The 27,957-nt window shown below is 39.2% G+C and overlaps 1 protein-coding gene across 4 annotated transcripts in view; it reads right to left on the bottom strand.

Annotated features, from left to right (window-relative positions):
* LOC120805155 (ADP-ribosylation factor-like protein 15) overlaps positions 1–27,957 on the bottom strand; it is a 114,525-nt gene that overhangs the window by 27,777 nt on the left and 58,791 nt on the right. For all 4 annotated transcript variants that reach the window (XM_040155085.1, XM_040155087.1, XM_040155084.1 and 1 more), the window contains one exon: positions 23,736–23,944. In XM_040155085.1, coding sequence (XP_040011019.1) covers positions 23,736–23,944 — 209 coding nt within the window. The remainder of the gene's footprint in view (positions 1–23,735; positions 23,945–27,957) is intronic.

The raw sequence follows: 27,957 nt of genomic DNA, 5'->3' as shown, positions 1-27,957 counted from the left end.
CCTCAGAAAGGACACCGCGGGAGGGAGGTGGAGGGGTGGGCAGGCCAGACAGGGACAGACGAGGACACTGGAGCAGGGTGGCAGGGTTGCATGGCTCACACCACCCACATCAGCTCCAACAAACAGCATCGAACTGTTCCCAGAGGGGAAAGTTTGTGGAGAAAAAAAAAGGGCACACTTAGTGGAAGTCACGACTTAAATACAAAATATCTTGTACTGTATATGAGGCAAATGCTTTAATTTTCTCAAAATCATGGAGTGTAGTATGGAAATGAAAATGTAGAAATATGACGAAAAGACACGTCATGGCGTATTGCTTTCTCTAGGCATTTAAGCTTTACAGCTACTGCTGTAACTGCAAAGGTTTTTTTTGTTGATATTTTCTGAATGAAAGTGACTGTGAAGCTCAGTTTGGTGAATCAATTGAGTCAAAGATGTGGTGAAGTTAAGACAATATGCAACCTTAAATTATCTGCTAGGGTACTGCCAGAGTATTTTTCTGTCTTCTTTTGACTCGCCTCTCAAGCACTTTGGGAGCGTAATCCAGCTCACAAGACCTGAGGAAGAGCGTCTCATGTGGCCCAGACAGCCCAGGGGACTCATCTGTCATCCGGTGCGATTAAGACGCAAATCGCACTTGAACAGTGAAACTGCCCAATGCAGAATGCACTACAGACGGAGAAGGTTAGGCCCTGAGATGTGTGTGGGAGTTACTTAGGAGAAAAAGGTTGATACTGGCTGAATTAAAGTAGCAGTTTAGGAGGGAAGAAGACTACTGAGGATGGAGGTCAACTTCCCTTGTGAATATCTCAGATACTGTCTATTATGGACCTTTTGGTCAAATACTTCCAGGGACTAAACTCCGTAATTAAATCAGTAATTAAATGTTTCTTTAGTGTTCACATCTCAAGAAGTGTAAATATTAGACAAAGTAGACAAACAATGAATTCAAATACATACGCTTTGTTTGAGACATAAATTTTGCAGGAAATATCACAATAACACAGTCAATGTGTTATTTTTTTTGCAAGTTAATGCTACGTGAATGTAGTATCTAAATACAATGTGCATTGAAAAGGCTATAAATGGGAAAGTATCCAAAGTACCACTGATCTGCTGAGGATTCTGTTTCCTTTTTTTGCTGGTTCTTTTTCTTCTGTAGTCATAATCATTTTAAAACAATTATCAAATGATATCCATGTCATTTTTCTGGTTGGTACAGTTTCTAAAACTGCAGTCTTCCTTTCTGCTCTGACTCCAAGAAGCGCTGCCCACATACCCTGTCTGCTGCCAGTCATCCCTACTTTTCCGTACTACAGTAAGGGCACCACAACGAGTACAAGCATTGTTGCGGCAAAAAAATAATTAATCCTGTTTTTTTCCGTGAGGGTAAAATAACTTTTTTTCAATGTGTGAAAACTGAGACATGAACACCGTGCAGAGAGAATGCAGACAACACAACACAAATCACGTGTGTAAACACATGTGGTGTGGTTTGAGTAATGATTATACAAAAAGCAAATCCAGACACAGATCGCATTTTAGTCCCAAGGGTGTGTGGGCTCCATGTGTACTGGCCAAATGGGGGGGGGAAAAAACAACAACAAAAAAAATACGCACATGATAATAGACCACACTGAAATTATTTCTAAATATAGGAACGTTTCTAATTATTTGTAATCAAAACCTATGTGACGCAACACTATCCAACCTATTCACCAACTGGAAGTGTGTACATACTCAGTAAGTACAAAGCAGCAGAGTCAGTACGGTTCAGTAACTCCTTTATCATGATGTGTTATCTCACTTGAAGAATGTTTAAGATTATGCTGTGGCTTTAATCATACCCAGGCAGACTGGTGGTGCTCAAGACACCTGGCTTTCAAAATCCTGTTGGTCACATCTCCATTTTTGGTAGACATTTTTCAGAGCCATTAACTGTGCGCCTTGCTGTGTGCCTGCAGACAGGCTGGCCATGGCTGTTTACCAGCTCTGGCTGGGGCACAAGACTGAAAGAATCCTGTTTTGGGCTAAAGACTGAAATTTATCAGAAATCCCAGGGATATAGCTAAATTAACAGGTGTTTTAGGAGGTGTCAGTAATAATGATCTTGCATATTTTTTTTAGATACTGAACTCAGTAAATACTATTTATAGCCACTTGATTAAACTGTTCCTTTGACGGGGTTGAAAAGCAGAAAACCTTCAAGGAAGAGAAATGTGCAATCTGAACCACAATCACTTGGACTGAACAAGACAGGTCTGAATTTGACCAAGCAGAGTTAGCATTCACTACCAGACCAACTTTGAAGCCTTTATGAAGAATAGATTTTCTTTCTATCCTGAGAAAAACTCCAGCCAACGCTGTCAACAAAAAGTATTTCGCAAACTTTTTCAAATGCAGGCTTCAATTTCAGGTTACATCGAATCACACAGCAGAGACTGCCTTATCTGCTGAGGGGCCTCAAATTCTTAGTTAGAGTTAGAGATGCTAGCAGTGTAACGAGGTGTCATTGTATTGCTCTGTATCTCCCATTTTTCTCCTATCCACGTCTTGTTAATAACAAACTGAAACACATGATACAGTGTACTGGAGCTCATGTGCATAATCATCTAAGACAAAAGCTTTTTTTTTTTTTCATCACTTCTTCCTATTATGGAAAAGGTATTTACATTACTTTGAGTTAAAATAGTTTAAGAAGAAACCAATTCAAATACAGATGATATACATACGTAAATATGATATCATTCAGCAACTAGCTTTGAAGAGATACTAAAACACTACTGATCTTAACTGCTGAATGGGTTCTGAGTGACTGAATATGTAAGAGGTTGTGTAGATTTAATACAAAAATAAAAAACCTAACAATCACTTAGTATATGGCCCTTTTAAAATGTCTTCAGAATATATGAATTTGTTTAATCCCTGCTGTCCCTGTTGCCTGGTACCATTACAGTACTGACAGATGTGCACACAACTTTATGAAACCCAAAAATGTACAGGTGTGCAAAACCTAACACACCTGCACAAACCCCTTAACTTCTGCTTGCCTCTACTTCCAACATCACAAACTACCCTTTGACAGCTACAACAGGTAAAGCCATATACTTCTGCTTTACCTGCTTGCCGATGCAGATGAGCACCTCCCACGCAACTACCTCACTCCCAACCTCCCTCTTGGCAGAGCATACCAATTTCCACCTGGATGGTCTTCAACTATGTGCCAAGAGGATATCACGGCAGCTCCATATCCTCTGTGTGACAGTGTAATTCCCTCTGCCCTGCAGCAATGTCTGCAAAACTCAGACAGTTTACATGTTCATGTAGCTACATTGCACTGGGGAAGAGTGACTTGCCAAGTATTCTGTGCATGCATTTAATTTCTGGCACACACAGTTTAACCCTTCCAACATGAGCTGTCATAGGTGTAATAAAGTCAAAGGGGGAGGTTTATTTGATCTTTCTTTCAGCATATGGCAAACAAAACCCAATGCTCTTGACTAGTTGTTGAGTCTTCTGCTTTGTTAACATTTTAAAGTTTACAGTACTCATTGCTATTCAAGTTGTGTGAAAATACTTCACTTTAGTGGTGAGCAGCAATGACAGCACTGAATGGATATGGGGTACAGGGGTGTATCAAGTTCCAGACATTATTTAACCCAGGTATTAAGAAAAAAAATCTGCTATAATTAGGTAATATTGTATTTCACACTGAATTACAGTACAAAGGAAACTAGTAAAATACATTTCAATCACTTAGATTCAACACTTAATTAAAACTTCTAAAACTCAAGCCAAAAACTTCAGATCACTGATAGTTGCGGTTTTTTTAATCTGTGATGAAGTGTAACATGTTTTCAGTCAAATACAGAAAATTCCAGTAAGCCACATCATTATTATTTAAGACTGCAAAACCATCTGGCTAAGTGCCAGTATATTACAGTAACTTAAAGTGTAATACCACCTACATTGCAGAAGCTATTAAATGAATGCATGAGATAAACTAAAAAACACACTCAAGAGTAGACTGCTAAACTGTTCATTGAAGGGGGGAGAAGTCAGACATCCAGAGACACTCAGACTGATTTCCATGGAAGTCATCCCCATCTCAGTGGAGTAACTTACTATTTGGGTTCTGGGCTGCCCCCTATCGGAAAAGACAAGGCTAATCTGTTCCTTAATATCTGTAGGGCTGAAGAAAACTTTTTTGTTTGTCTCATCAGTTAAGTGCCATGTACATGCATGTGTGTGTTTGCATGCTGAGTGCCTATCTGCTTGCCTAACATGAATCAAAAAAAGTCCCAGTTCACCTGATCTCAAGCTGGACTTAGCAACAAGCTTTGGATCATGGAACCACTGAATCTTGAATTTCAGCCATACATGATATTTTTAAAAGATTCAGAGTGATCAGAAGACTGTGGCTTGAGTTTGATAAAGTTTGGAGAATATGCCAAGTCACAATAGAGGGACATGACGCTGACTAGTATGGATGCACACGGACCTCGTGGATCACAAATCACTTGTGAAATCAGGGTCAGAATGCTTTCATTAAATTTTGGTCGTAATATAATTTTTGCCGTATCATCCAAAATAATGGTGAATGCCCTAAAATGTGCTAAAATTACAAATTGCACTTCTCATCTGAGTCTTATGTTTTATAAATCTGCATGGCTGTCAGACTTTACCTGTTTCTCACAGTGTCTTTCAGTTTGTCAGACAATTTCCCTAACATATCTACATTGTTTACAGCCAACTGAAGGTCTTTGGTCAGACCTATGCCTAAAGACAGACAATCCTGCACATGGCTTTCAGAGTGCTATGTTAAAACCTTTAACAACTTCCCAGACAGTATGAAAATTGAAGAAAGGATGTTTGTAAATAGGATGTTACACCCATCAGAATGAGCCCGAGACAAATAACAAACAGCTGAAGGAACAAAAAGAGGCATATGTTCATCGGTTTTTTAAACCGATCCTCCATCATAGACAGCCAACACCAAAGACCCCCCACCCACCACCTCCACCACAAGCTAAGGCCATCAGACAACTAAAGCTGCAAAAGTAAAATGACCTGGTGACTGTTAAAGCCCTTTGGAGAGTTTCTCTCTGGTTTCTTGGCTCATCTATCAATCCTGAGGCTGGATTATATATATTCCACTGTATTGCGCAGACCAAAGCATAGGGCTGACTTCAAATGCACAGAAGTGGTGGTCTAAGGCCAAGTCAGGTTTTATAGATGTTTGTGTGAATATATTCCTGAGTTAATGTTGCCAAAAAACAATCAGCATTAATAACTAACAAAAGGAGAATTTATTACCACAGAAATTATTGTGGAACCTGCAAAAAATGTATCCATAAAAATATTTCTGTATTTTATGTACAAAGTTTTACGTCTAGAAATTCAAGGTAAAGTTATTAGTTTCAGCCACAAGCTGTAATAATGTCATTTTTATTCTCCAGTTTCTGATGTCTAGGAAGACCCAGGAGATGGATCCTCCAGCTCTTGTCCCCCTTCCTCTTCCCTCTCCACACACAGACTGGATACAGCGCTGTGGTCCTGCCCTCCTGGCCTGCAGGTCAGCGGACGCGCCGATTACCCGCAAGTCCTTGACACAAGACAAATCTGAGCGCTTTCATCTGTGTCGGTGGGTCGCCCCTCAAAGCCTTGTTACAGGATTGGCGCTCGCCAATTAGCACAATTAGCTTTTGGCAAGCCGCCGGGGGTGTCACATGGCACCAGCTTTGCACTGATGGTACCTGACAAGCCTGCAGATCAGTCATGTCTGCCATCACAGGGGGTAAGTTGGTTGCAGGATGGACAGGAAAACGAAGATATAGCTCTGGAATAAAACACAGATATACATATGCATGTACCTACACAGCTCACTGACACAGAAGCACACATAAATATTTTTGTATAAGGTTTAAAACTATACTTGAGCAATCCCTAAAGTCCATGCAGCAGTAGAAAAAAATGTACCATTCTTGATATGAATATTAGTTAATAATGGAAGGCAACTGAGAAAAATACGACAAAAGTGGAGCGTGAGACCGAAGCACAAGCAGATGGTCTGATAAGATCAGTGAAAGACATTGCAGTCATTACAGTACAGGTAACAGAAAGTCTTGAGGAAGTGTCGGTCATGCGATGGACCTGTTAAGTTTTTCTCTTGGTTTTTATAAAGCTCCACAGTCATATATCCTAAGTTGTCATTTGTCTTTTTAAGTCAGGTAGTGTGTTTATGAGGCCTAGATCCCTTAATGTTTTATCCAGAATGCTCTGTTGAGGGGCTCCCATGTCAAAATCTTTAGAAGAGATCAAAAACATTTGCAAATAAAGTGGCTTTATGGGGGAAATCAAACCCAAGCAAGGATTCCTTGCCTCTTCAGAAAAAAAAAAAAAATTGTACATGGGTACAGTTCAGGAGGATAACATCTGGAGGTGATTGTGCCATGAAGAGATGCAGATGCTAAAACACAAAGGCTTTGGACAGAGTGCAGAGCATCTTTATACCAATATGAATTTGTCTGTGTGGACAGTATATATGGGAAATCAGTTTGGAAAAAAATACACCAAATATTCTGCTTGGCCAACACATACACTCTTACTACCTGCACTATGCAGCAACAACTGACAGACCAGCCAGTGTTATTTAGATATTTAATTTATCAGGGCCCGTACCAGCTGAAGACAAGCACAGCATTAATACATCAGAGTGACATTTAAAACGTTCTCTAAAATCATCTGACAGGAAATCATGAAAGTTTAGAGCTAAAGAACCATAGTCCTCAATGGTGCTACACTCTTATCTTAGTTCCAAGTAAAGATCTGCAAAGAGAGACAGACTACCAGAAATGCTCCAATGGATGGCAATCATTCTTGTGAAGGCTGATAGAAATGATTTACAGGAAAGAGGTGGTATCCCAAAAATATTTTGATAGAGGAGGGTTAACAGAGATAGATATCTGGTCACAACCAGCCATGTTTGGTGATCACTGCCTCCAAAGTCTAAACGCAAAAAATCCACCTTACCGTTTTTCTTAAGATGAACTAATAAACTTAAAATGTATGAAAAGGGGCTGGAGCTTTCGTTATCACTGATGCGACAGCTTGGTGAGACTGTGTTGAAGCAAATCTACCAAGTAGAGCTAAACATAAAAACACAGGCAATGCCCGTGGCCTGGATACAATTGGTGTGCTGATAAAAGAGCCCCAGACGATGGGCAGAGAGATAAGCAGAAGGGGAGGTCTGGGGCACTGACGTTATGCCACAATACCGTTCTCATTTGCAGCTTTGTGTTTCCTTGGCCCTCGTGCTTTTCCTCAGCCTCATCAGTGTAATCTCTGTGCCTGGCTACGCTGAGTATCTTAGGTAAGACTGCTTGAGATCAGTATCTTCCCTCAAAACAAGAAGCCAGGAAGTGTTCCGTCTGTCATTATCACAATTCACCAAGCACTGTGGTTTTCCTCTTCACATCAAATCCATTCTTTATGGTTTCCCAGGGATTTTGGGTACATTCATTTTTTTAACCCTTTCCAGCTGAGGACAGTAAAGGAGAGGGAAACCACAGCATCTGTGTATGTGTGTGCGCCTGCGTGTGGTGTAGTTGGACTGCAGCTGCATTCTTGAGGGTGAGCAGTGAATCGACCACATAACACCATGGTGTGTGAGGGAGTGTGACACAATGGGGAAGGGAGATTATGGCGGAAAGGTTTGTTGATGTAAAACACAACTGTTTGATTTCCATGGGTGCGCGCATGCATGCATAAATGAGCACATCCGCACAGCTGCTCATCAATGGGCGTGTTGGAGCGACACACCTAATCTGACAACACTCAGGCGCATCTGGAGGTCTTGAAGAAGAGACAAGTTAAAAGAGCAACTTAATTATCTCGCTTGAATACCAAAGACACTCAAATGAAAACATTCCCATCCCTTCTTCTCTTCCCTCTTCCTGTCATGGTGTTTCTTCTCCTCACAAAACAGGTAAATATTTGCAATCCACATGAAAGCCTCAAAATATAAAGTGCACCAAACACCTTTTCGTCAGTTGTTAGTTGCTCTGAGAAGGACCACTCACAAATAAAGGAAAACACAGTGACCTCAATAAACTGTACTGCAAAAGCTTGATTTATGTCAGTGAAACAAAAATCAAAGATAGGAGGCTGCAAATCCCTTTTTTCCCCGCAGAAGTCATTACGCATAAATCTGGTTTCGAAATAACTTTGTGTTACTCCCTGCAATCAAATCAAATGGACCACCTGAATCAGTCAGTTGCTCAGACCCTTGAGTGTTCTGGATTTTAATCAGCTGAAATGATTTTTAACTAAAGGAGAATGCTTTCGAAATAAGTCACAAACAGTGACCTCATTCAGTGTTTGGTAGAGGAAAGATTGTGTTTTAAATACACTGTACTAGTTGCTCTTCATTCCCGTACCAGATTGTCCTTTTCTCAAAGTTTTTTAATTGAATCACTGACATGAATTACTTTTGAATAGCAGGATAAAAAAATAACTGAAGATATTGGAAAAATCTTATGGCCCAATAGGGTCAGGTCCATGATACATAGTTATTTGTATAATAATTGTCTCAAACACTTTTAAATGCTGTGCCACATCTCCTTTCCCTGTCACTCCTGTTTTCTTCTTTAACAAATGTCCTAATTTTGATTAACATACTGATACTGGGTGGCTGTTTAGTTTAATTTGGACCTAAAAATAAAAATATTTATTTTGAATCAAGTTACCTTGGAATCACATCAAAAGAATTGGCCATAGTATGCACTGTTGTTTATTGCAGGGTAAACACAGAAGGCAGAACTGCTACTTATGGACCTGACACATAGTCACTTCATGTGCCTTGGGCAGATGGGATAGCCCTCTGAGTTCAAGAAAAGCATAAATGCGATTCATATATGTGGCTAATATTAAATGAAAGTGTCTTAAATCTCATCTGGATTTTATCCAGATATAAGACATTTCAAATGACAAGTGTAAATCTCATCAAAAAATAAACTTTCTTGCCGAAAAGTCGACGTATTGTTTTTGACCACTCACTGACAAATGAAGTTCAACTGTCAAAAAACTACTTTGAGTACATATCCAGTATTAATCCACGTAGATTTATTAGTAAAACAGAGCTTTGAGAAGCATTAGATCGTTCGTAAAAAGAGATTAAATGGAGCATCCTCGTCAACCTTTATAAAAGAATAAATTTCATGGATAAGTACATACACAACTCTTGAGGACAAAAAATTATTATGGCAATATTCGACACAGTTCATTGTCAATTAGCACCATCATGAGGATATGGAAAATACTAATGGTTTAGTCTATGGAGTGGCTCAATTGTGCTGCGGATGTATATGAAAGGGTGCAGTCTGGTTGTCTTGTCACGACATTCAGTTTGAGCCCTGAAGACACAGACAGCGTTATCCTCTTATTGTTATGGAGAGTAGTGCCTTGGAGACTTGAGGCACAAAGGCTAGAGGAAAGTTAGCCTTAAATCTTCTTTGGGGATAGAGTTAGACATTTGCATGATGGAAGAACATCCTCAGAGGAAGGCTTCTTGTTCAGCCACTGGGGTTAGGATAGAAAATCACCTTTATGCTGGCTGGATATCAATGACTTCACTGTTACATATTTTTGTGCCTTTTTGTTTGATCAGGTGTAATGATACTACAACCACAATTAGAACTACTATTACTAATAATCCAAATAATAATTAAAAGGAGGGAAAGCGAAAGGAGGAAAGTAGGACAGGAGGCATATTTGTACAGGCTACACCAGAAATTGCACAACAAAAACTGAAAAAAGAAAAGTACACAACAGGCATGTTTTGCTAGACAACAAAACCTTATCTGCACCTCCTTGAGCATGGGTGAGCTAGTCCAATGTAAATTTTGATGGTGAAATTTACTCAGGCGTGAGTATTGGTGGTTAAGCAGGAATAAAAATAAAAGCAGCTTGTATTACGTTCCATATATCGGATTTGAATACACTTGTGCATGTGCACACGTGTGTATCCACACACCTTCCAGGTTCATTACACCGCTATATATCCACTGAAGTGGAAAAACAGCCCCATCACTTTCCCCACAGCATCCTCACTCTCTTGATAGTTCCCAGTCAACATCAACCCCTGTCACCCTTCCTCAAAAAAATCCCTGAGGAGGTCAACTGAGAGATTAAGACCCTTCAAATGGGGTCATGGAGATCAATGATCAAACAGAAAACTAGGCCAAGCCCCCATACCCCCACTCCACCCACTTTATTTCGGGAAGCTTGATAATAGAGACAAAAAAGGCTGGCTAACAATTACTTCCCCACACCATGACCCAACCACCCTCTTAATCTCTGGCGGTGGCCTCACCTATAGCTGTCACTGACAGTTCTACCAATCAATGACGAGAACATCTCCATTAACTGGGTGTGAATCTCAAAAATTTACTCTGGTCAGCCTGTGTTCACAAAATGATCAGTGACTCTGATGAAAAGATAGGGTCCAACAATATAATAAAATACTGTCTGCAAAATGCAATACTCATTTTTCTGATGTGTTATCACAACATTGGTCCAAACATTTGAATTTGCTAGAGATGTCAAATTATTGGTGTAGATACTAAAGCTAAATAAAAAAAGTACATGTAAAAGTACCACTCTTCACCCTTCACAGGGAGTCCCTTAATTTTCAGATTTGATGAAAACCTGTAATACAGTGATTATTTCATCTCTCCTGCTATGCAAGTGCTCTGTGATTTCTATTGTGTGAATCCAGAAGGGGCACACAGGCATTGCTCAAATGAGACTTCTTACATGGGAAGAACAATTTGTTGGTTGTGGGTTTTCCATCACTGTGAGAGCCACATTCCTGCGGACCACAGGAGAACAGAAACTGGCTGCGGAGCTGTGGGTTGGTGAGGTTATTTCCTCCAGAAAACATGCCTTCCAGTGAGTTATAGGTTCTCATATGCTGGAGCAGGTTCAACATTTTAGAGGTAAAAGCTAGCATACTTTTACTAGGAGTTTAAAAGTGAGGAAAGACAAAGGAGGACAAGGAAAGAGATCAAAGAATTAATGACACAAGGTTTACCAGACCACAAAGGAATTACCCAGCGGGTGCATGTATTACATACAACTATGTATACAGTACTCTACAAAAACAAGGTACAGAGTTGTACCATTTGTCTCTAGAGCTATACATTTATGACAGAAAGTTCTCAGAGTCAAGCAACTGTTAAAGTTTATAGCCAGTATTTCACCACAATGAACTGAAAGGAGTTATGTGTCAAGTTTGGGGTAAGCATGGCTGGTCAGATGAATGAAATCTAAAAAAGAGCAAGAAAAGGGAGTGGTGAAAGTGAGGGCCAAGGATTTGAAACTTCCTCTCTCTAGTGCTTTATCAATGGAACTGATAGTAGTCCGACACTGTAGTTGTGGGAAAAGAAGAGAGCAAGTGAACATTTATCAAGAAACTGGCATGCCCTCTTTTCCACAACTCCAATTTGAAGGAGCTAAAAACACAATAGTCATAACACAACTTTACACTGTGACCTTTAAAAAGCTAAACATCCTAATTTGAACAAAATTTGATTTAGCTTTTTATCTTCCTTAACAGCTGGAATTTCTCTCCAGGCTTTGAATTACACAAAAATGTGACAAAGATGATAAGAAGAATCCAAGTGCAGAGTAAAGAGAGAAGAAAAGAAAGGATGTGCAGCACAATGCAGGGTGAGTATAAATTAGAAAACACCAGCCAATATAAAACAAATGTGAACATCTAAATGAAGGGTTAAATTCAATGCGACTGGCCAAGTGACTTCATCCATGCAGTGCAGATGCAAAGTCTCACTTCACCACTCATCAGATGGCATTTTAGAATATGTCTAATGCTTTCTTTCACTGTCTATCACCCATTTGCAGTGTGTTTATTGTATCTCTGACACATTCATACATACACATTATTTAAGTGTTACACCGTAGAATATAGATACAGACTTGTTTAAGTGAATGTAAAAGGCTACAAGACCTGGTGACAGCAGTACTCAGAATGGGATTTCCACTCTATCCTGTATTAGCATTATTTTGTCATTCACAAACTGTACTTAAACGATTATAATAACTTATAACTGAGATAAAGTAATCTAAGAACCAAGTGCAGGTATTTTTATTAAAAAAAAAAAAAAAAAAAAACTGAATTCATATTGATAATTTACAGTTAAACACTTGCTCTGAAAACTGGTGTGAAAAGTTTGTGGGCAAGAACAGTGGTTCACAGTAAAACTCAACCCCTGACAGGCTTTCCCCTTGACCCACTGTAGAAAAAAGGCTTGTTTATGCAGGCCTCGACAACAAATGAGATGTTCTCAGCTTGGCTTGTGATTGTGTCAACAGCGACTAGCAGCAGCCAAGAGAAAATATTGTTTTTGTAAGGAAAATTAATCCATCTAGGATCAGCTGAAGGCAGAGAACATGGCATTTATGAAACAAACAATGTCTGCGTCAATGTGCCCGCGTGTGTCTGAGTGTATATGTGTGTCTGGCTGTCTGTTTCTGTCAAAACATGGCAAATTGATGATTAATGATTGTTTGCATGCTGGTTAGTGAGGAGGTGAAAATTTGTCACTGTCTCAATTTTGCTTCTTAGTACAATTGTCTTGATTTTCTGGAAATTGAGGCGAAAATAGCTGGAAAAACATTTAAAAACACAATTTAACAATTAACACCAACCTTCTGTAATTCACTTTATTGTTTTCACTGGTGTGACAGAGAGGTGCGGTGTAACTTTGTCACAATGCATAAGCCACATCAGATTTAGCTTTGGTACACTGAAAACAGATGTGCTCCAATTCATACCAGGCATTGTTTTCCTCACAGTGGACTAAAGCATCAAGGGACTTTTGGAGCTGGAATTGACTTGAGTGTTTGTGCGAATGAGTGAGGGACAGAGTGTGAAGGAGAAGAAAGAGAGAGAGTGTGGGGGGGTCATTTTCCCGTTCAGTCATCTGGGGACTTTGACCACAACATCTTCTGTCTTCAATTTTGAAGGGGAGCCATGGCATGGTTCAAGGTTAGATTATGCAGCCTCCCCCTTTTCCTGCTCACAGTATTTTTTCGTTATCTGCGTCTTTACTATATTCTCTCCCCATTTCCACATAAGCCAGCCCTACCCCCTTCTTTTTCTCCCTCTCTCTGTGACTCACTCCTGGGCTCCATTGTTTTTCCACTCTTCATGCAGTGTATCATCAGTTTCTTTCTGTCCTCTATCTCTTCCTCTGATAACACAAGCACCAATAGAACCAAAAGGACCTCTACCTATGGCCACAACACTGACCGCATTTTCTAAAACAAGAGCCCCTCGTAGACTCAGTCCATTAGGCCCAGCCATCCAAACAGACCTGCTTTGTTGAGGTGTTATATCAACAGGGTGACCTCCCCTCCACTCCTCCCCAGCTTCCTTGGGCCCCCCAACGGCAGGAGATTGATGTCAACAAGGAATTTTGTCCCACGTTTCCTTCTACCTCCTCCAGACCCACCCTGAACCTGAAAAACACTTGCACCAGCACAGTGGGCCCCAGTGAGGCCTTAACAGGCCCGCTGAGCTGTATTACCCCACCGCCCCCTTCTCTCACCCCTTGCTCTAGCAGTGCCAGAAACACCTTTAGTCACTAATGTGACACCGTAAACAAGGACTGCCCCAGAAAAACGTGCTAGCAATTGCAAGTATGCATGTGTGTTAAGGAAATGAGCCACCTTGTTCTGTCAACAGAGTGGTTGCTGTGAGAAGAAAGCCAACATGGAGACGTCATTTGTGTATAGTGTCATCGCCAAAGGAACTGCCAATAGAATTCAGACCAACTAAATCTGGGCTTGTTTCATGGGTGGTGCTTGTCAAACATTCACAAGAAGCAAGAACCTGCAACGCAGCTGCTGTATTTGGAGTTTTGATGAGTTTAAAAGGAAATCTGTTGCATGAGTCAGGGGACTGCAGCAGGACTTTTGCAAAATCCAATACATGTTCCAATAAAACTCTGCATCAATATATAATTTCATTCATCTGTGGGCCTAATCTAATTTTTCAATCTAGATCATGTACAGACCATCAGAGACAGACACTCCACATGGGTTCCTCAACAGGCTTACATCCATGGTTGTAACATTACACACCACATAATGATTGTCCAAGGGAATGTGCACTTATGTATTTTTATACAGGATCCTTTTAAAGTTCATATAGAAATATAACTTAAGAACTAGAACTTCAAAGTATGTCATTGGCAACTGAGGGTTGAGACTTCTGTGATGAAAAAATATCAAAACAAATTATGAAACAAAGAGTTAAAATAAGTATATGGGCCTCAAAATATTCCTGCTTAGAAAATTATATTTTTTTTACTATGGACTCCAATCGCCACTTTCTTGAAAAGATTAAGCCCTTTAATTTTTCTTGTTTTTTAACATTATTATATTTTTATTCCATTTAGTTGATTTTCTATTTCAATTACAGCTGAATACTTCAATCACAGGGCTATGTATCACAATATTTTTACATCAGTTATTTTTTTTTATGTATAACCTTATTTAATTTCAATTTTAACTTTATTTTAAATCCACCACGGTTTAACATCCTGGATTATTTTAGATACAAATAACTCAGAAATAATTCTTGTGTTTGTGTTTACAAGCTGCTTAGAATTTGGCATATAAAAAGTAAATTACTCTTAATGGATGATTTTTTTTTGCTTCCAGCAATTAAATGTTTGTTGGTTGGGATTTATATTATGTGCAATGAGCTGGGTACAGTATATCACTTACAAGATATCTTAAACATAATGTATTTTTAACTTGGGCATTGAAATGGTCATATTGCAAATATTTAATTTCAGGACACCGGGATGAATCCAGTTTTGTCCACATATGCTTCTGGAAAACAGAAAAAAGGAAGACAGTTCACAATGCAATAGAGTCCCCATGAAACTACCTTCAAACCATTGAAGGGGAAAACTATGGCAAGACCTGCAGCATTATATCCATGCATCACATATGGTATATACAAAACCTTACATATGACTTCTTGTTTTAATTTGGAGTGACCTGTCGAATAAACATTTAGACATGCTTAAATCGTTTAAACATTTCAAATGAATTACTAAAGATGAAACCAGACTGAGTTTTCCATGGCAAATTGTTATGGCGGATCAAAGGTTATGACTCTTGTTGAAAAGGTCATTTTCAGCATGCTACAGATTACTGTAACCTTGAACATTATAATAACATTTACTCAGGAAAACAAATGTGATTATTTTATTACCTGCATTTCTCTAATGCAGTTAGCTATTTTAACATTTTACTTCCAGATGAATTGGCCTTCATATCTACACAATATAAAGGCCAGAATATTAAAGAGAGTACTCTTTCCACTTCACAATGTAATACTGCTAGAATTATAGTCTACCACTGTAATTTACCAATTATTACTGTTCAAACAAATGATGGTTAAGAAACATACAAAAACATTCAACGTCTCTGAAATGTACAGTGTTTGTATACTGTTACTCTCCTAACCCGGGGATGACCTAATGAACAGTGCAAACCTTCTATGAGGCAAATGTTTCAGTGAAGTACCTCCACTGGCCCAAAACATCTCAAAGCAATGTGCACTGACCCTTAGTAGGACTTGTTTACTTAGGAAAAAGCTAATGGAAATTCTAATAAATAATGAAAACCCATAACATACTGGGTATATATGGTGTCTTATATGAGACCTTTAAAGGATACATGCACATGTGAGATTATTTGGGTCTTGTAAAAAAAAAAAGACAAGGCTGCATGACGGATGTAGCCACTTTTTCCTGTATTGATGTGGGAGACTCCTTGAAGGACAGATGCTTTAAGAACAGAAAATGACTGTTTCGGTGTCATAGATAAAATAACTGTGTTATTATTATTAGTGGATTTAAAACAGTTTTCTTGGAATAGAAAAAACATTACTTATGCTTTATTGAACATCTTATATTTTTTAATGGCAACTGTGTTGCATATATGACAACACTGAGAACTCCACAACATCTTAAGCATAAAGTATCTCATATATCCTGTAAATCTCATATAATTTACCCTTACCCTAATTCTTCAGGAAATCAGCTCAAGCAGCTATGCAACTAATTCAATCAGAGAGGTAATTCACAGTGCAAGCACACATACTCCAGATAACCTAAATAAATGAGTGATACTGTAAGTGATAAGTGTTTTCGGAAGTGCAGCTGGACACACTGTACATAGCCTGACACTTTCTAGGGTTCACTCTGAGGCCTTGCTGTGATGCTTCCAAAAACCCTGCTGCTGAGAATGATAAAGTTTTAGAAATAGGAAGTGGCATATCTTTAATTGTGCTTTTATCCTCAGCTGAGGAGACACACTGCACTTATACTGGACCAACCAGGCCAGTGCTAAGAGTGGTTTGCCACCTGTTTCTGACATGTACCTTGGTACTTTTAGTGTAACTTTCATTTAATATTAAGCAACTCGGCTCTACAGTAGAGCATTTTGACAACCTTTATCAATAAGTAATATGAAGACATAAATATTCCCAAACTACCTGGAGACCAACCATACTGAAGTTAGGGGCCTAATGTGTCGTAGAGTAACAAAAACCTTAAAAATTTTAATTTTCTTCCTGATTTGGAAAAAAACGAACTCTGTGAAATTTTCACAGGGTGTTATCTGTGACCAGTAGCACAAAAATTTAGATATACCACCATCATAGTAATCCGTGGAAACACACAAAGCCTCTTCGAGCCTTTAAGCATCGCTTTCAATAAGTAAGTACCTTTTAATAAGTTAGTTGTTTGATCTTTGAGGGCTTATACCTGTTTTACATTTGCATCAGGATGCTCTATAAATAATATTTAATCACAGGACATATAGCTTATTTTATTCTCAATATATACAGTATGTTTCCAAGATGCAAAGTCCTATAATTGAGGTGAAAGCTCCCCTGAAGTGAATGAAATGCAATAAAATGGGAACTTTGGGAGAACTGAAAACAAACTCCAGGAAGAGACCCCTATGAATGTTGAGCAAATATTTGGTTAACATATAGAGGATTTGCCCTCTTGCACTCTCCAGTGGTTGAGTGGGTTTATTATTTCCACCTTTTTTCTATTCTATTTTTAACAGTGTGACATATGATATTACCTGAAGCTAGGGGTAATTCTTTGTTCGTGTGCTTGATATACAGTATAAAGGCAAAGAAATAAAGTGTAAGAGAAGAGGAGTAGTCAATGATTTCTTTTACAGCTGGTCTTAAAATTATTTCATCTTAGCAAAGATTACTCATGAGTCACTGAATACTAAGTTCCTTCAGTGACAAAGCCATGAATTGGATGATAATATGCACACACAGGCATGGCAACACTCATAATGACCATGTAATTGCAAACACACAAACGTATTGCAAGAATATACACGCACTTAGAAAACCACTCAAAATAAGAACATCTCTTTTGTACCATCATCTCAGTTCAGTGCTATGAGCGCGGCACCTTAGAGACCCTGTAAGTGTCTTATTATCAGTTGAATTTAATTGATTAATTTAGGATGTTTTCAACCCTGACAGCAGATTTCAAAGCCTTATGTTAAGAATTCAGAAATCACCAGTTTGTCATACATAGACTTAATAGGATATTGAATGTGACCTTTTTGTAATGAAGAAGAAATTGACAAAATCCTGAAATCAGAAACAACCACGATCTGCATGTATGGATTTCTTGTGTGTTTAATGCAAGTGCAGAAAGAATATTAAAGAAACAAAATGGACATGTTTTCAATATGTTCAGCTGATATAAGTAGACACAGTATGAAAACAATTGCATCAGTAATAACATCAACTCCCTCGGCCACCCTGATCAATTCATTTTATGTAAGTCATTCATTATGAACTGAAGTGGCCCTCACCACACAGTGTAAAAAAGGCCTTTAGGCGCCATCCACCTCATACCTCTCTCCCAAATAAACCAGTCTCACATGTCATCAGTGTTTGCAAACAGTTCGCAAAAGTCAATACTTCCAGAGATTGATGCGATGACGGGTCAAATATAGCAGAGGACACATCACGCCAAGACCAGTAGGAAAGTGTGGCAGTTCACAGACTGGATTAATTGGCTACGTTATGAGACCAGTGTTGTCTGGCTTAAAGCAAGAAGCCACCATTTAAAATATCAATAAAATTAGTGGGTTTCCGTGACTATAGTGCCCTCTGCTCAAGTACAACCAATCCATACTAATTAGTTATACTAAGTTAAACTGATTGAGGTGAAGTCATAGGTTTATGTCAAATGCATTCAGTTTGGGTCACAACAGAATCTGGTAGAAAACTTGTCTCTCTATCATTTCCAACTGTAGAGTTCTCATCACTGAAGAGCAGCAACACCGGTGGTCTAGGCTAGGAAATGCAGATGGTCCATTCTCCAGGCATCCATCTTAGTTATCCTTCAGAAACATTAAATAGGCCTCTGCAGATGATGCGTTTGTATGTATACATTTGTATGTGTGTGTCTGTGTGTATGTGTGTGATTTTTTTGAGCGTGCAGGAAAGTGGGGTTCCAGGTTTTTGAAATGTGAGTGAGTATTGCACAGGGAATGCTAGCCATAACATCCTACTCCAAGAAGCTCCTTCTGTGAGGGACATTGTAATGGTAGAGCAAGGCTATAGCAAAGAGGAAGACAGAGAGAGGGAGAGAGGGCGAGAGAGAGAGAGAGAGAGAGAGAGAGAGAGAGAGAGAGAGAGAGAGAGAGAGAGAGAGACAGAGAGAGCAAGGTGGAAAAGACAGACTACCCTTCTGTGAGGGACATTGTAATGGTAGAGCAAGGCTATAGCAAAGAGGAAGACAGAGAGAGGGAGAGAGGGCGAGAGAGAGAGAGAGAGAGAGGGCGAGAGAGAGAGAGAGAGAGAGAGGGAGAGAGAGAGAGAGACAGAGAGAGAGAGAGAGAGAGAGAGAGAGAGAGAGAGAGAGAGAGAGAGCAAGGTGGAAAAGACAGACTACCCTAGTTGTACTGTATTTTATTCCTGCCTCCACAAGCAGTGATTAATTCTGTCATGAGGGGAGGTGGTGACATGACCTACTACTCTATGACTAGTACATGACATTTCTACTATCTTCTAACTATTACAGCCTGTCTGTTTGAGGAGTGGCAAACTGTTATTCAAGACAAAAGAAAGAAAAACCCACTAGAATAAATATGTGTACTCATGGGGTTCTGCGTTGGCCAGTGCCAGTAAGATGCTCAGTCAGAAGTACATTACCTACTAATCAGTCATTGCACGAAGAGGATTAGAAGAGCAAAATCTGCTCAACGCAATATGGAGTGTGACGCCCTGAAGACAACTCAGTCAAAAAATATGGATGAGACCAGAGAGAGAATTCAACTCGATGCTCTCTGCAATTACCTGAAAAAATTACATGGCACTAGAATTGGGATAAAATACAGAATCAAAAATGTAATCTGTAACAAAGTCTTTAAATTGAGATATCGATATGTTTCCTAAAATGATCTATAGGCATATAGGTCAGTCAACTCTGTGTTCCAGAGCCCAAAAGCAGTTCCATGGAACATTTACTGACAAGAATAAAAAGGAAGCATCTTGGAAGCACATGTCCTGTGTATTCCCGAACCCTGTGAGACAGATGAATGTATTACAAAAAGTGAGCTGAGATTGGAAAATCCTGCTACATTCAAAAAGAATCCCCACGGAAGATGGCCAATTGTTATGTCAGATACTTATGGTAAACATTCATTTTTTTTTACTTCTGGTATAATTGTTTGTTGATAATACCGTAGCTCTGAAGTATCTGATAATCAAAGAATTTAAAAATCACGTTGGGACTAGCGCATTTAAAGGACAGACCATGCTGAAAGATCATTTGCAGCATACAGAAACAGTTTCACTGAAACAAAATAAGAATAAGAGTACTACAGCAATAACTGATGACAATAAACAAATTAATAACTTAAGTGACAAAGAGACCCGTCCAGGTCATGGTGGCAGCAGCCCAGACATCTTTCTACCCAGAATGTCATCCCGATCCCGAGGTGTTCCCAGGTCAGGTGGAGATATGAAATCCCTCTAGTTTGCCCACTGGATCTTCTCTCAGCTAGATGTGCCAGAAAGCTTCCACAAAGAGGTGTCCAGGAATCATACTAACATCACCAAACCAACTTAACTGGCTCTTTACAGTCTGAGAAGCAGTGGTTCCTCAAAGTACCTTCCGGATGTTCAACCTCCTTAATCTTGTCCCTGAAGGTGAGCCAAGACACCCTGCAAGAGAAATGCATTCCTCCGCCTTGTTCCTTCTGTAGTGAAGTGGTAAAAAAAATAGGGATACACCTATCTAATACTGATGTCAGATATCTGTCCGATAATGACTCAAATAGCTGGATTACGTACCGTGACAATATGGGCAATCTATAGGGCTGATCTATTCAATTCAATTCAATGTTATTCTATGTTTATATCTACGTGCGCAAACTATATCCATCAAGAAGGCAGAAAAAAGTTACGTTCTGTGTGCCAGTCTACTCACATTTCGGGCTTTGTTGTTGTCTTGATGATTAAATGTCTGACAGAGTCCATTTTATTCCACGAGTACATCGACTGAGTCACAAGCTTAGCATTAGTTGGTATTAGGAGCAGTCCAATGTAAAGAGCGGGAAAGAGAAAAAAAAAAGAAAAAAAAACAGGTGCCATTGTAGAACAGACAGTTAGCTCATAAACCCCCGGCAAAAGTTCATGCTGCAAACAATTAACGATCCACAAACTCTCTGCCACCATTGTAACGATGGTCACTCTAACGTTAACTATAAACTTAATTCTTAGTAAATTAAACGTACTTTCGGGTTGTGAGTAACACAGGGACACCTCTGTGTGAGTTGGTTCACTTTAATATTAACTATAATAGATGGACAACTGAACACTGACCACAAACGTGACTTCACACCTCACTCCCACTACTCCACCAATCATAACCATCAATAACATTACAGGCAAAGTACACAATATTATATACATCCTGATCTTACATAAGGAATTATATATTTATATACGGTATTGTAGTTACCATTAATAAAATCATACCAATTTTGACAATAAGCCTGAGAAAAATTAAGGTAATCTATAAAACAGTGGTATCGGATCAGTACTCAGTACTGGCCAATACCCAAAGCTCAGGAATCAGTATTGTGATCAGGACTGAAAAAGTCAGGTCAGTGCATCCCTAGTAAAAAACTGGTCCACTGTTCCACAATCAGGGTGGAATTTGCATTAATGCTCTTGTATCTATTGTTCAACAGTTGGTTGAAGCCACATTTCCAGTACTTTGGCTTAAGATTTCCACAGGAGGATAAACACTCTAATATCCCAAAAACATTAGAGCAAAGTGTTGCAACACTGTAGAGATGTGTCAACAATCACAGCCCAACAACATTTACAGCCTTTTGTCTTAAAACTTTGCATACTCCACAGAGGGAGTGTCTGTCAGCTTCATAAGTTTCTCAACATGTTACTGCCCAGTAATATCCCCAGTTGAGGTAAGCAGTCCTCCTCCCCTGCTGAGAAACCTCTATTTCTCCTCCTTGAGTCATCAGATGGTTTGCCAGAGTCTTGTAGAGGCCAGCCTTCATGAACTCCCAAATCTCCTTCCAGACTCAAGTTTTTGCCTCTGCAACAACAAAAGCTGCAGTCCTTCTGAACACCAGATTGTTGTCTGCTGATTCGGAATTCACTAGGGCAAACCAAGCCTGAAAAACTTACTTCTTCAGCTTTACAGTGTCCTTCAACGATGGTATCCTCCAACAGGTAATCAGGCCACCGCCATGACAGGTCAGCAACACGACACCACATCAGCAATGGAGGCTTTGACCATGGTACACTTGGATATCATGTCCCCCACCTCCACTGAGATGCTAAAATATATCTACCAGAGGTTAGAGTCGGAGACTTTGTGCAAAAGTGCTTCATCCAGACATTCCTAGTTCACACTCACTGTACATTTGGGTTTACTGGCTTTTACAAAAGTGATGGCTTTTTCCACCACTTGATCCAAGTCACTACTAGTTGTTGATCAGTCAAAAGCACTTACTACCTTATTCTCAAGCATGGTTTTCATTATGGGCAGCCCATGGCTAGCACAGAAGTATAATAACAAAATGCTACTCAGGTTCACATTAGGTAGGGTATTCTGACTCTCATGGCTTCTCCATTATTACCTACTTGAAGTCCTGAAGTCCCCATGCAAAACTATGGAGTCCCCAGGCAGTGCCCTCATTTAAACCACCCAGAGACACAAAAAAGGCTAGAAACCACAAACTGCTGTTCTGTGGGCACAAGCAATAGTCAGAGCCTTGCCTTGAGTAACATGCTAGGGGGTTATCACAAGCATCACCAGACCCATTTGGCACCTCTCACCCTGGGCAACTCTGTAGCTGGAGAGTCCAGTCTGGGCGTTCCATTCCAATGCCAGTGCTGTGCATAGAGATGAATCCAATAACATCTAGTTTGTACCCTCTCATGTTCTTTAAGTGCTCTGGCTTCTTCAACAGCAGAGAAGTGATATTTCGCATCTTAAGATCCAGTTTTCATAGCCATGGGTTCAATGCACCATGGCCCCAGTCACTCAGCTACCAATGCACTACACTCCTACACCTAACCTTTGAGGGGGCTGACCAACATGGCATTAGCCCGACGCTATCTGTTGGGGCAGAGTCTTACTACACCCAGTTGGGACTTGCCTACAAGCTCTTGTTCAAAGCCTGGCTGCAGGAGGATGCCTTGACTTCCGTATGAGGTTTCTCTTTTTCCAAACCACCAATTTATCGTGACCTTTTGATCGCTCTTAGTTTGGCCCCACCAACAAGGACCAATTTGCCTTGGGAGACCCAACTTGGGGTGCTACCTCCAACAACACCGCCAGTATTTCACAGGGGCACACACGCCACCACCACTAAAAAGTAGTGAATATAGCCTGGATGTCCATATAGTGTTTTTCTCTGGCAGAACAGTGTTGTTAGGGTGCTTCATCCCAGCACTCCATCAAAAAAGTGTTGCGTTTGGGTTTTTTTTTTTCTATGACAACAATATCTTGACAACATATTTCCACCGCCATTGTATGATAGACTAGCATCGTCCTTTAGCTTTTTATTACTATTCTTTTATTAAGTTCATAGATTTTCAACTAAATGTGCTTGAAGTGGCCGCACAAGAAAGATAGAGCTCCGAAAAGAAAAAGACAGTGCAGTGCTTTTTCTCTAGGCAGCCACATACACTGTCTCCTCATTTTGAACTACTGAAAAAAAAGATGCTGGCGCTCAGAAAAAACACACACCCTCACAAGCCTGTTGAAATGCTATTAAATTAAAAGACTGACAAAATTCTAAAAGTCATTATGATGCACATTTTAGCTAGAGCTCAGCTCTGTAAGCACTCACTTAGACTCTAACAATCATACCAGGCCCCATAACAGAGTCATCCATGTATATGCGTATACTTATTATTTACTGGTGAGTATGTGTCTGTACAATTAATAAATGCAAAACTGCTTTTTCTGATCGAGACAGAAATGTTTTATGAATCTGTGGAAGATGCAGTGCTTATTTGTGAAAAACAAAATGAAGTTAATTGAAGTTAGTGATGCATGGGATGGAAGATATAAAACAATAGCACTGTATACAGGCTAGGTTACCTGGTTTGGCGTCCTTGCAGCAGGCTTGTCCTGGTGGTTGGCAAGGATGAGGAAAGGCAGTGTGCAGAGCTGTGGGTGCTGCAGGGCTGAGTGGAGCTCGTTCCTTGCTGCCTCAAGGTCCTCATCTGATGACGCACTGTCCAATACAAAGACTACACCCTGTGACCCCTGGTAGTAACGACTCCAATATTTCTTGATGTTGTCAGCTCCTGTAGACAGATGTGATGCCATTAGAGGTGTCAACCTCTAGGAGGAGTCATTGTCATAAGTGATGTTACTGCTGTCATATGAAAACCTAACAGCAAAAATGCTCCTGTAGAAGAATGCTGTACATCAAAAAAACATAAATCTCTTAATTGTCAAGTTTTTGAACAGACTTGATCCAAAAACTGTTGATGCAAAACCATTTTCTTTTTCTGTTTTATAAAATCAATTAATATTATTAGTAATCATTATACATTAGAAACTGCAAAAATACAATTCCATTCTGGACAATTATAAGCAAAGCGCGTCAAGTCATTACATTAAAAGGCATATTAACCACTAATAAAGTATAATTTTATTTAGGGAGAAGCATTGTTATTCACTTCTATTATACCTTGTTAAACTTAACATTGATTGAAAAGTATGTATCACAGCCTCTCAAATCTGATTTACATTAACCAAGAACATCAAGATATTTTCCAGGTAAACAGATGTTAAAAAGAAATCCAAGCTAATACTGCTTTAATAATGTTCATTCACCTCAGGAAAAATAATCATGTTACATACAGTTTTAGAAGTCAAACATCCACTGTATTTCCTCCTTATTTGTGTAAAACCAAAACCACCTCTTTTCATGCCAAATTTCTGAGCAGCTCCTCCAGTCATTCTTACAACACAGGAGTGATCTCCAAAGTCCTTAGAGTAAATACAAATACTCACTGGATTATTCAGATGGAATCTGGACTTATTTTCAAGGCTACCTCTAACATTGAGTTCATGGCGAACAACATGTGGTTCCTTTTTTGTGTCCTAATTTGGAGCATGAACACCCAGTTCACAGCAACTGTATTTGTTAGTGTAACTAATTTAAAGGAAGAGACCTACATTCTCACAAAATGAGCCAGTCGTGTCCCTTTTACCACCACCTCCCTCTACATTCACTACCAACGAATCCTCTCTCTTTATGTCAGTGTAGGCGATGCTTTCGAAGAGGAAAAAAAATTATAGAGAAATGTTTTTAAAACATCCTTTTCCTTTATTCTCACAAATAACTCATATGCACTGTCTTCAGTGTGAGGGCACCTACTTTGTAGGATTGGTGGGCGCTGATGAAGCCCCAACCACTGCCTTGACCATAACCTTAGTCATTTTCACCTGAAGCAAAACATTACCATGTGTTTACTAGAGCTTAATGGGGCTAGTTCACTGACTGGGGCTTTTCCTGACAGGCTAATTTTGGGACAATAAATTCCCTTTACAATCTTCAGCAACCATGCCCCTCTCAAAAAACAATCCTCTCAATTTGAACACAATTTTCCAATTCCAAACTCATAAAAAAGAATCAGTCCTATGTACTGGAGCTGCAACACAAACTCTGGCTTAATTTCTTGTCTGCAAACAGGACACCTACAGTACTACAGAATCTGGAAATGCTCAACTTTTTATAAGCATATCTACAACTCTTCTTCTTACCCAGCAGAAAGCATATATGGCAAATTTTCATTACACTGCTTTTCAGTCCATAGAAAAAATAAATAAATAAATATATATATATATATTTTTTTTTTAAATAAATCAGTGCTTCTTAAGGTCAGGAATGACTGCCCGATGACAGCTGCTGCTGTCACCCTCTCTTCCTTGATGCTGACATACTCATTCAATACCACATCTGTATTTTGCCACGAAAAGTCAATTTCCTATCTCAAATACACCACAGTATAGGCTATTGTAATTTCAGATTTATATTTGCGAATTAAAAAAAAAAAATCTCTCATCTTCTGCTCTTACACTTTGATTACATTTCATTAACTCAGTTGCATGCTCTCCTTTTCACAACATGTTTTCCATTCAATTATTCTAAACGTTTGTTCTGCATGCTCACCAAACTTGTTGACACTGTATACACACAACTACAAAGGGTCCTATCACATTGCATACACAAGTACATGCATTTCCTTTATAGGATGTACTTTCTACAGTTAAAATTATCCTCCTCCGCCTGGTGGGGTTACTTCCTTTGCAATCTTGTGAACTGCTGTTTTGTTTTTGTTGCTCATAGTAAGGTAACTGCCAAGTAGTGACGAACTGTGAGGCTGGCAAATGTTTAAACATCACGAAATGTTCTCAGTGACATTAACTTCCCTTCCTTCATGCTCTCCTTCCCTTCCTTCTTTCCTCCCCCACTTTTTCTACTCACACCTCTCACTGGAGTGGAAAGCTATCAGACAAAGTGGCACTTGAGAGATTGACTAGGAAGTTTCTCTCATCTTTGCCTGGAAATGGTGGAATGTCCGTCATGTCTCATTGGATCTCGTTGGCAACTTCTGCCATCTATTGGTGTAACAGGAGGATTTCCAAAGATGACGTCATGATTCTTGGAGGATGCTGGCAGCCCTGCAACATATCATTTATCAATTAAGCGCACCATGAGTACAACCTCATTCCTTTGCTTATTTTTCTCTCTTCAATTCTACTTTTCTGCGCTTTAACACTTGTTTATAAATCCTCTATATATGGGTTGTAATTATAAAAAACATAGTTTTTACTTACTATAGATTCCACTCAAATGTAATTAACCAAGAGACAACAGTTCAGGACACAAGGTAAAAATAGCATAAACTAAGTTTGGGAAATTACATGAACAAATAAACAGACAATATGAATGATCTCCTTGTACTCAGCTCATTCATAGTAGCACACAGTATAGTCCAATCTTCTGCCGTGTTTTCTGGTTGGATGCAAGGGCAGGAAGAAAACTGGATCATTTCAAGATTTGCAATTACATATTTTTATTGAGTCTATTTTCCCTACACTTCTTTTGTCTACCTCTAACTTAATTTATGACTTGCCTGGACTTGATACATTTAGCGGCTGGTTTCATATGTAGGTACAAAGAGCAACAAAGCAAGCTGTCATTTGAGTAATGCCAAGAGAGCAACAATTTATGGTCACGTGAAATATCACAAAACAAATGTTGTGGGTGCATTACATAACTGTATACTGAGGCTACCCTTGGCCAAAGATAGTCGTATATCTTACTTTTCCAAGATTTATTTAATCTTTAATTTTTAATCTGAGTTATTAAACACAGATGCAAAAAGGTGTGTAAACTACAGGGTATTTTCTCTTTAGTTTTGAGGAAAACTCAAACTTGATTTTTACCAGTGTTCATGCAAGATTCATAATTGCTTATCCTGTCAAACTTCACTTGAAATATCTTCAGAAAACAGAATTTCTATATATATCCATTTATCCATACAAATAGAAGCACTCCATTAGCAGACCAAAAAAATGTATATGTAGTGCAGTGTTCAAGTGTGACTTGAACACTGCATACTATATGTTTGTAGAAGGCTGTGACGTTAAAATAACTCTCTCTGGATACAAATTGATAGAACTCTGATCTGAGGAAAAAACCCCTATGCCCAGCCTACTCTTCCCTCCTCCTCAACCAAGCAAGACCTTTTCAACCTCATGTAGCAGATTAGACTAAAAGAAGGGGTGTAATATATGTTCAATATATGAATATTTATGCATGGTTTGAGGTCTGGGAGACATGAATCTTAATGACTGTATTGTATGTAGGTGTGCTATTCTTCCTAGACATTTGATGAACCATTGCATATGCACAGCCAGGTGCTACAGGCTGCTGTTATGTGAAATGCTACCCAGGTACCACTCATTAATAATTCAACCAACTCTACCTGTCAATAAAACATTTCTTAAGATTCTTTTTCTATTGTGTTGTTAGTAAAGGGAATTACTAACAGCGAAATTTCAAATCCTTGGTGCCTTTGAATTCATGTTAAGTAAAGCTTGATGATAGTTTTTAGAACTGAAACGATTAGTCAATTTGTAGATCAACACAAAATTAATTGGCTGACAGTTTAGGGTTAAGGGACACTATTTGAGACAAAAAATTAAGATAACATGAAAATATCAAGAACAGTACATTTTAAGATTCTGTAGAGGGCATGATGCCAGTAGTGCAGGCAGAGAGGAGAATGGGAAAAGCAGA

This window comes from Xiphias gladius, chromosome 19 (genome assembly GCF_016859285.1).
Source record: "Xiphias gladius isolate SHS-SW01 ecotype Sanya breed wild chromosome 19, ASM1685928v1, whole genome shotgun sequence".
NCBI classification, from domain to species: Eukaryota; Metazoa; Chordata; class Actinopteri; order Istiophoriformes; family Xiphiidae; genus Xiphias; species Xiphias gladius.
Note: the sequence above shows the minus strand (reverse complement) of the source record. Positions and strands in the feature narration are given on the sequence as shown.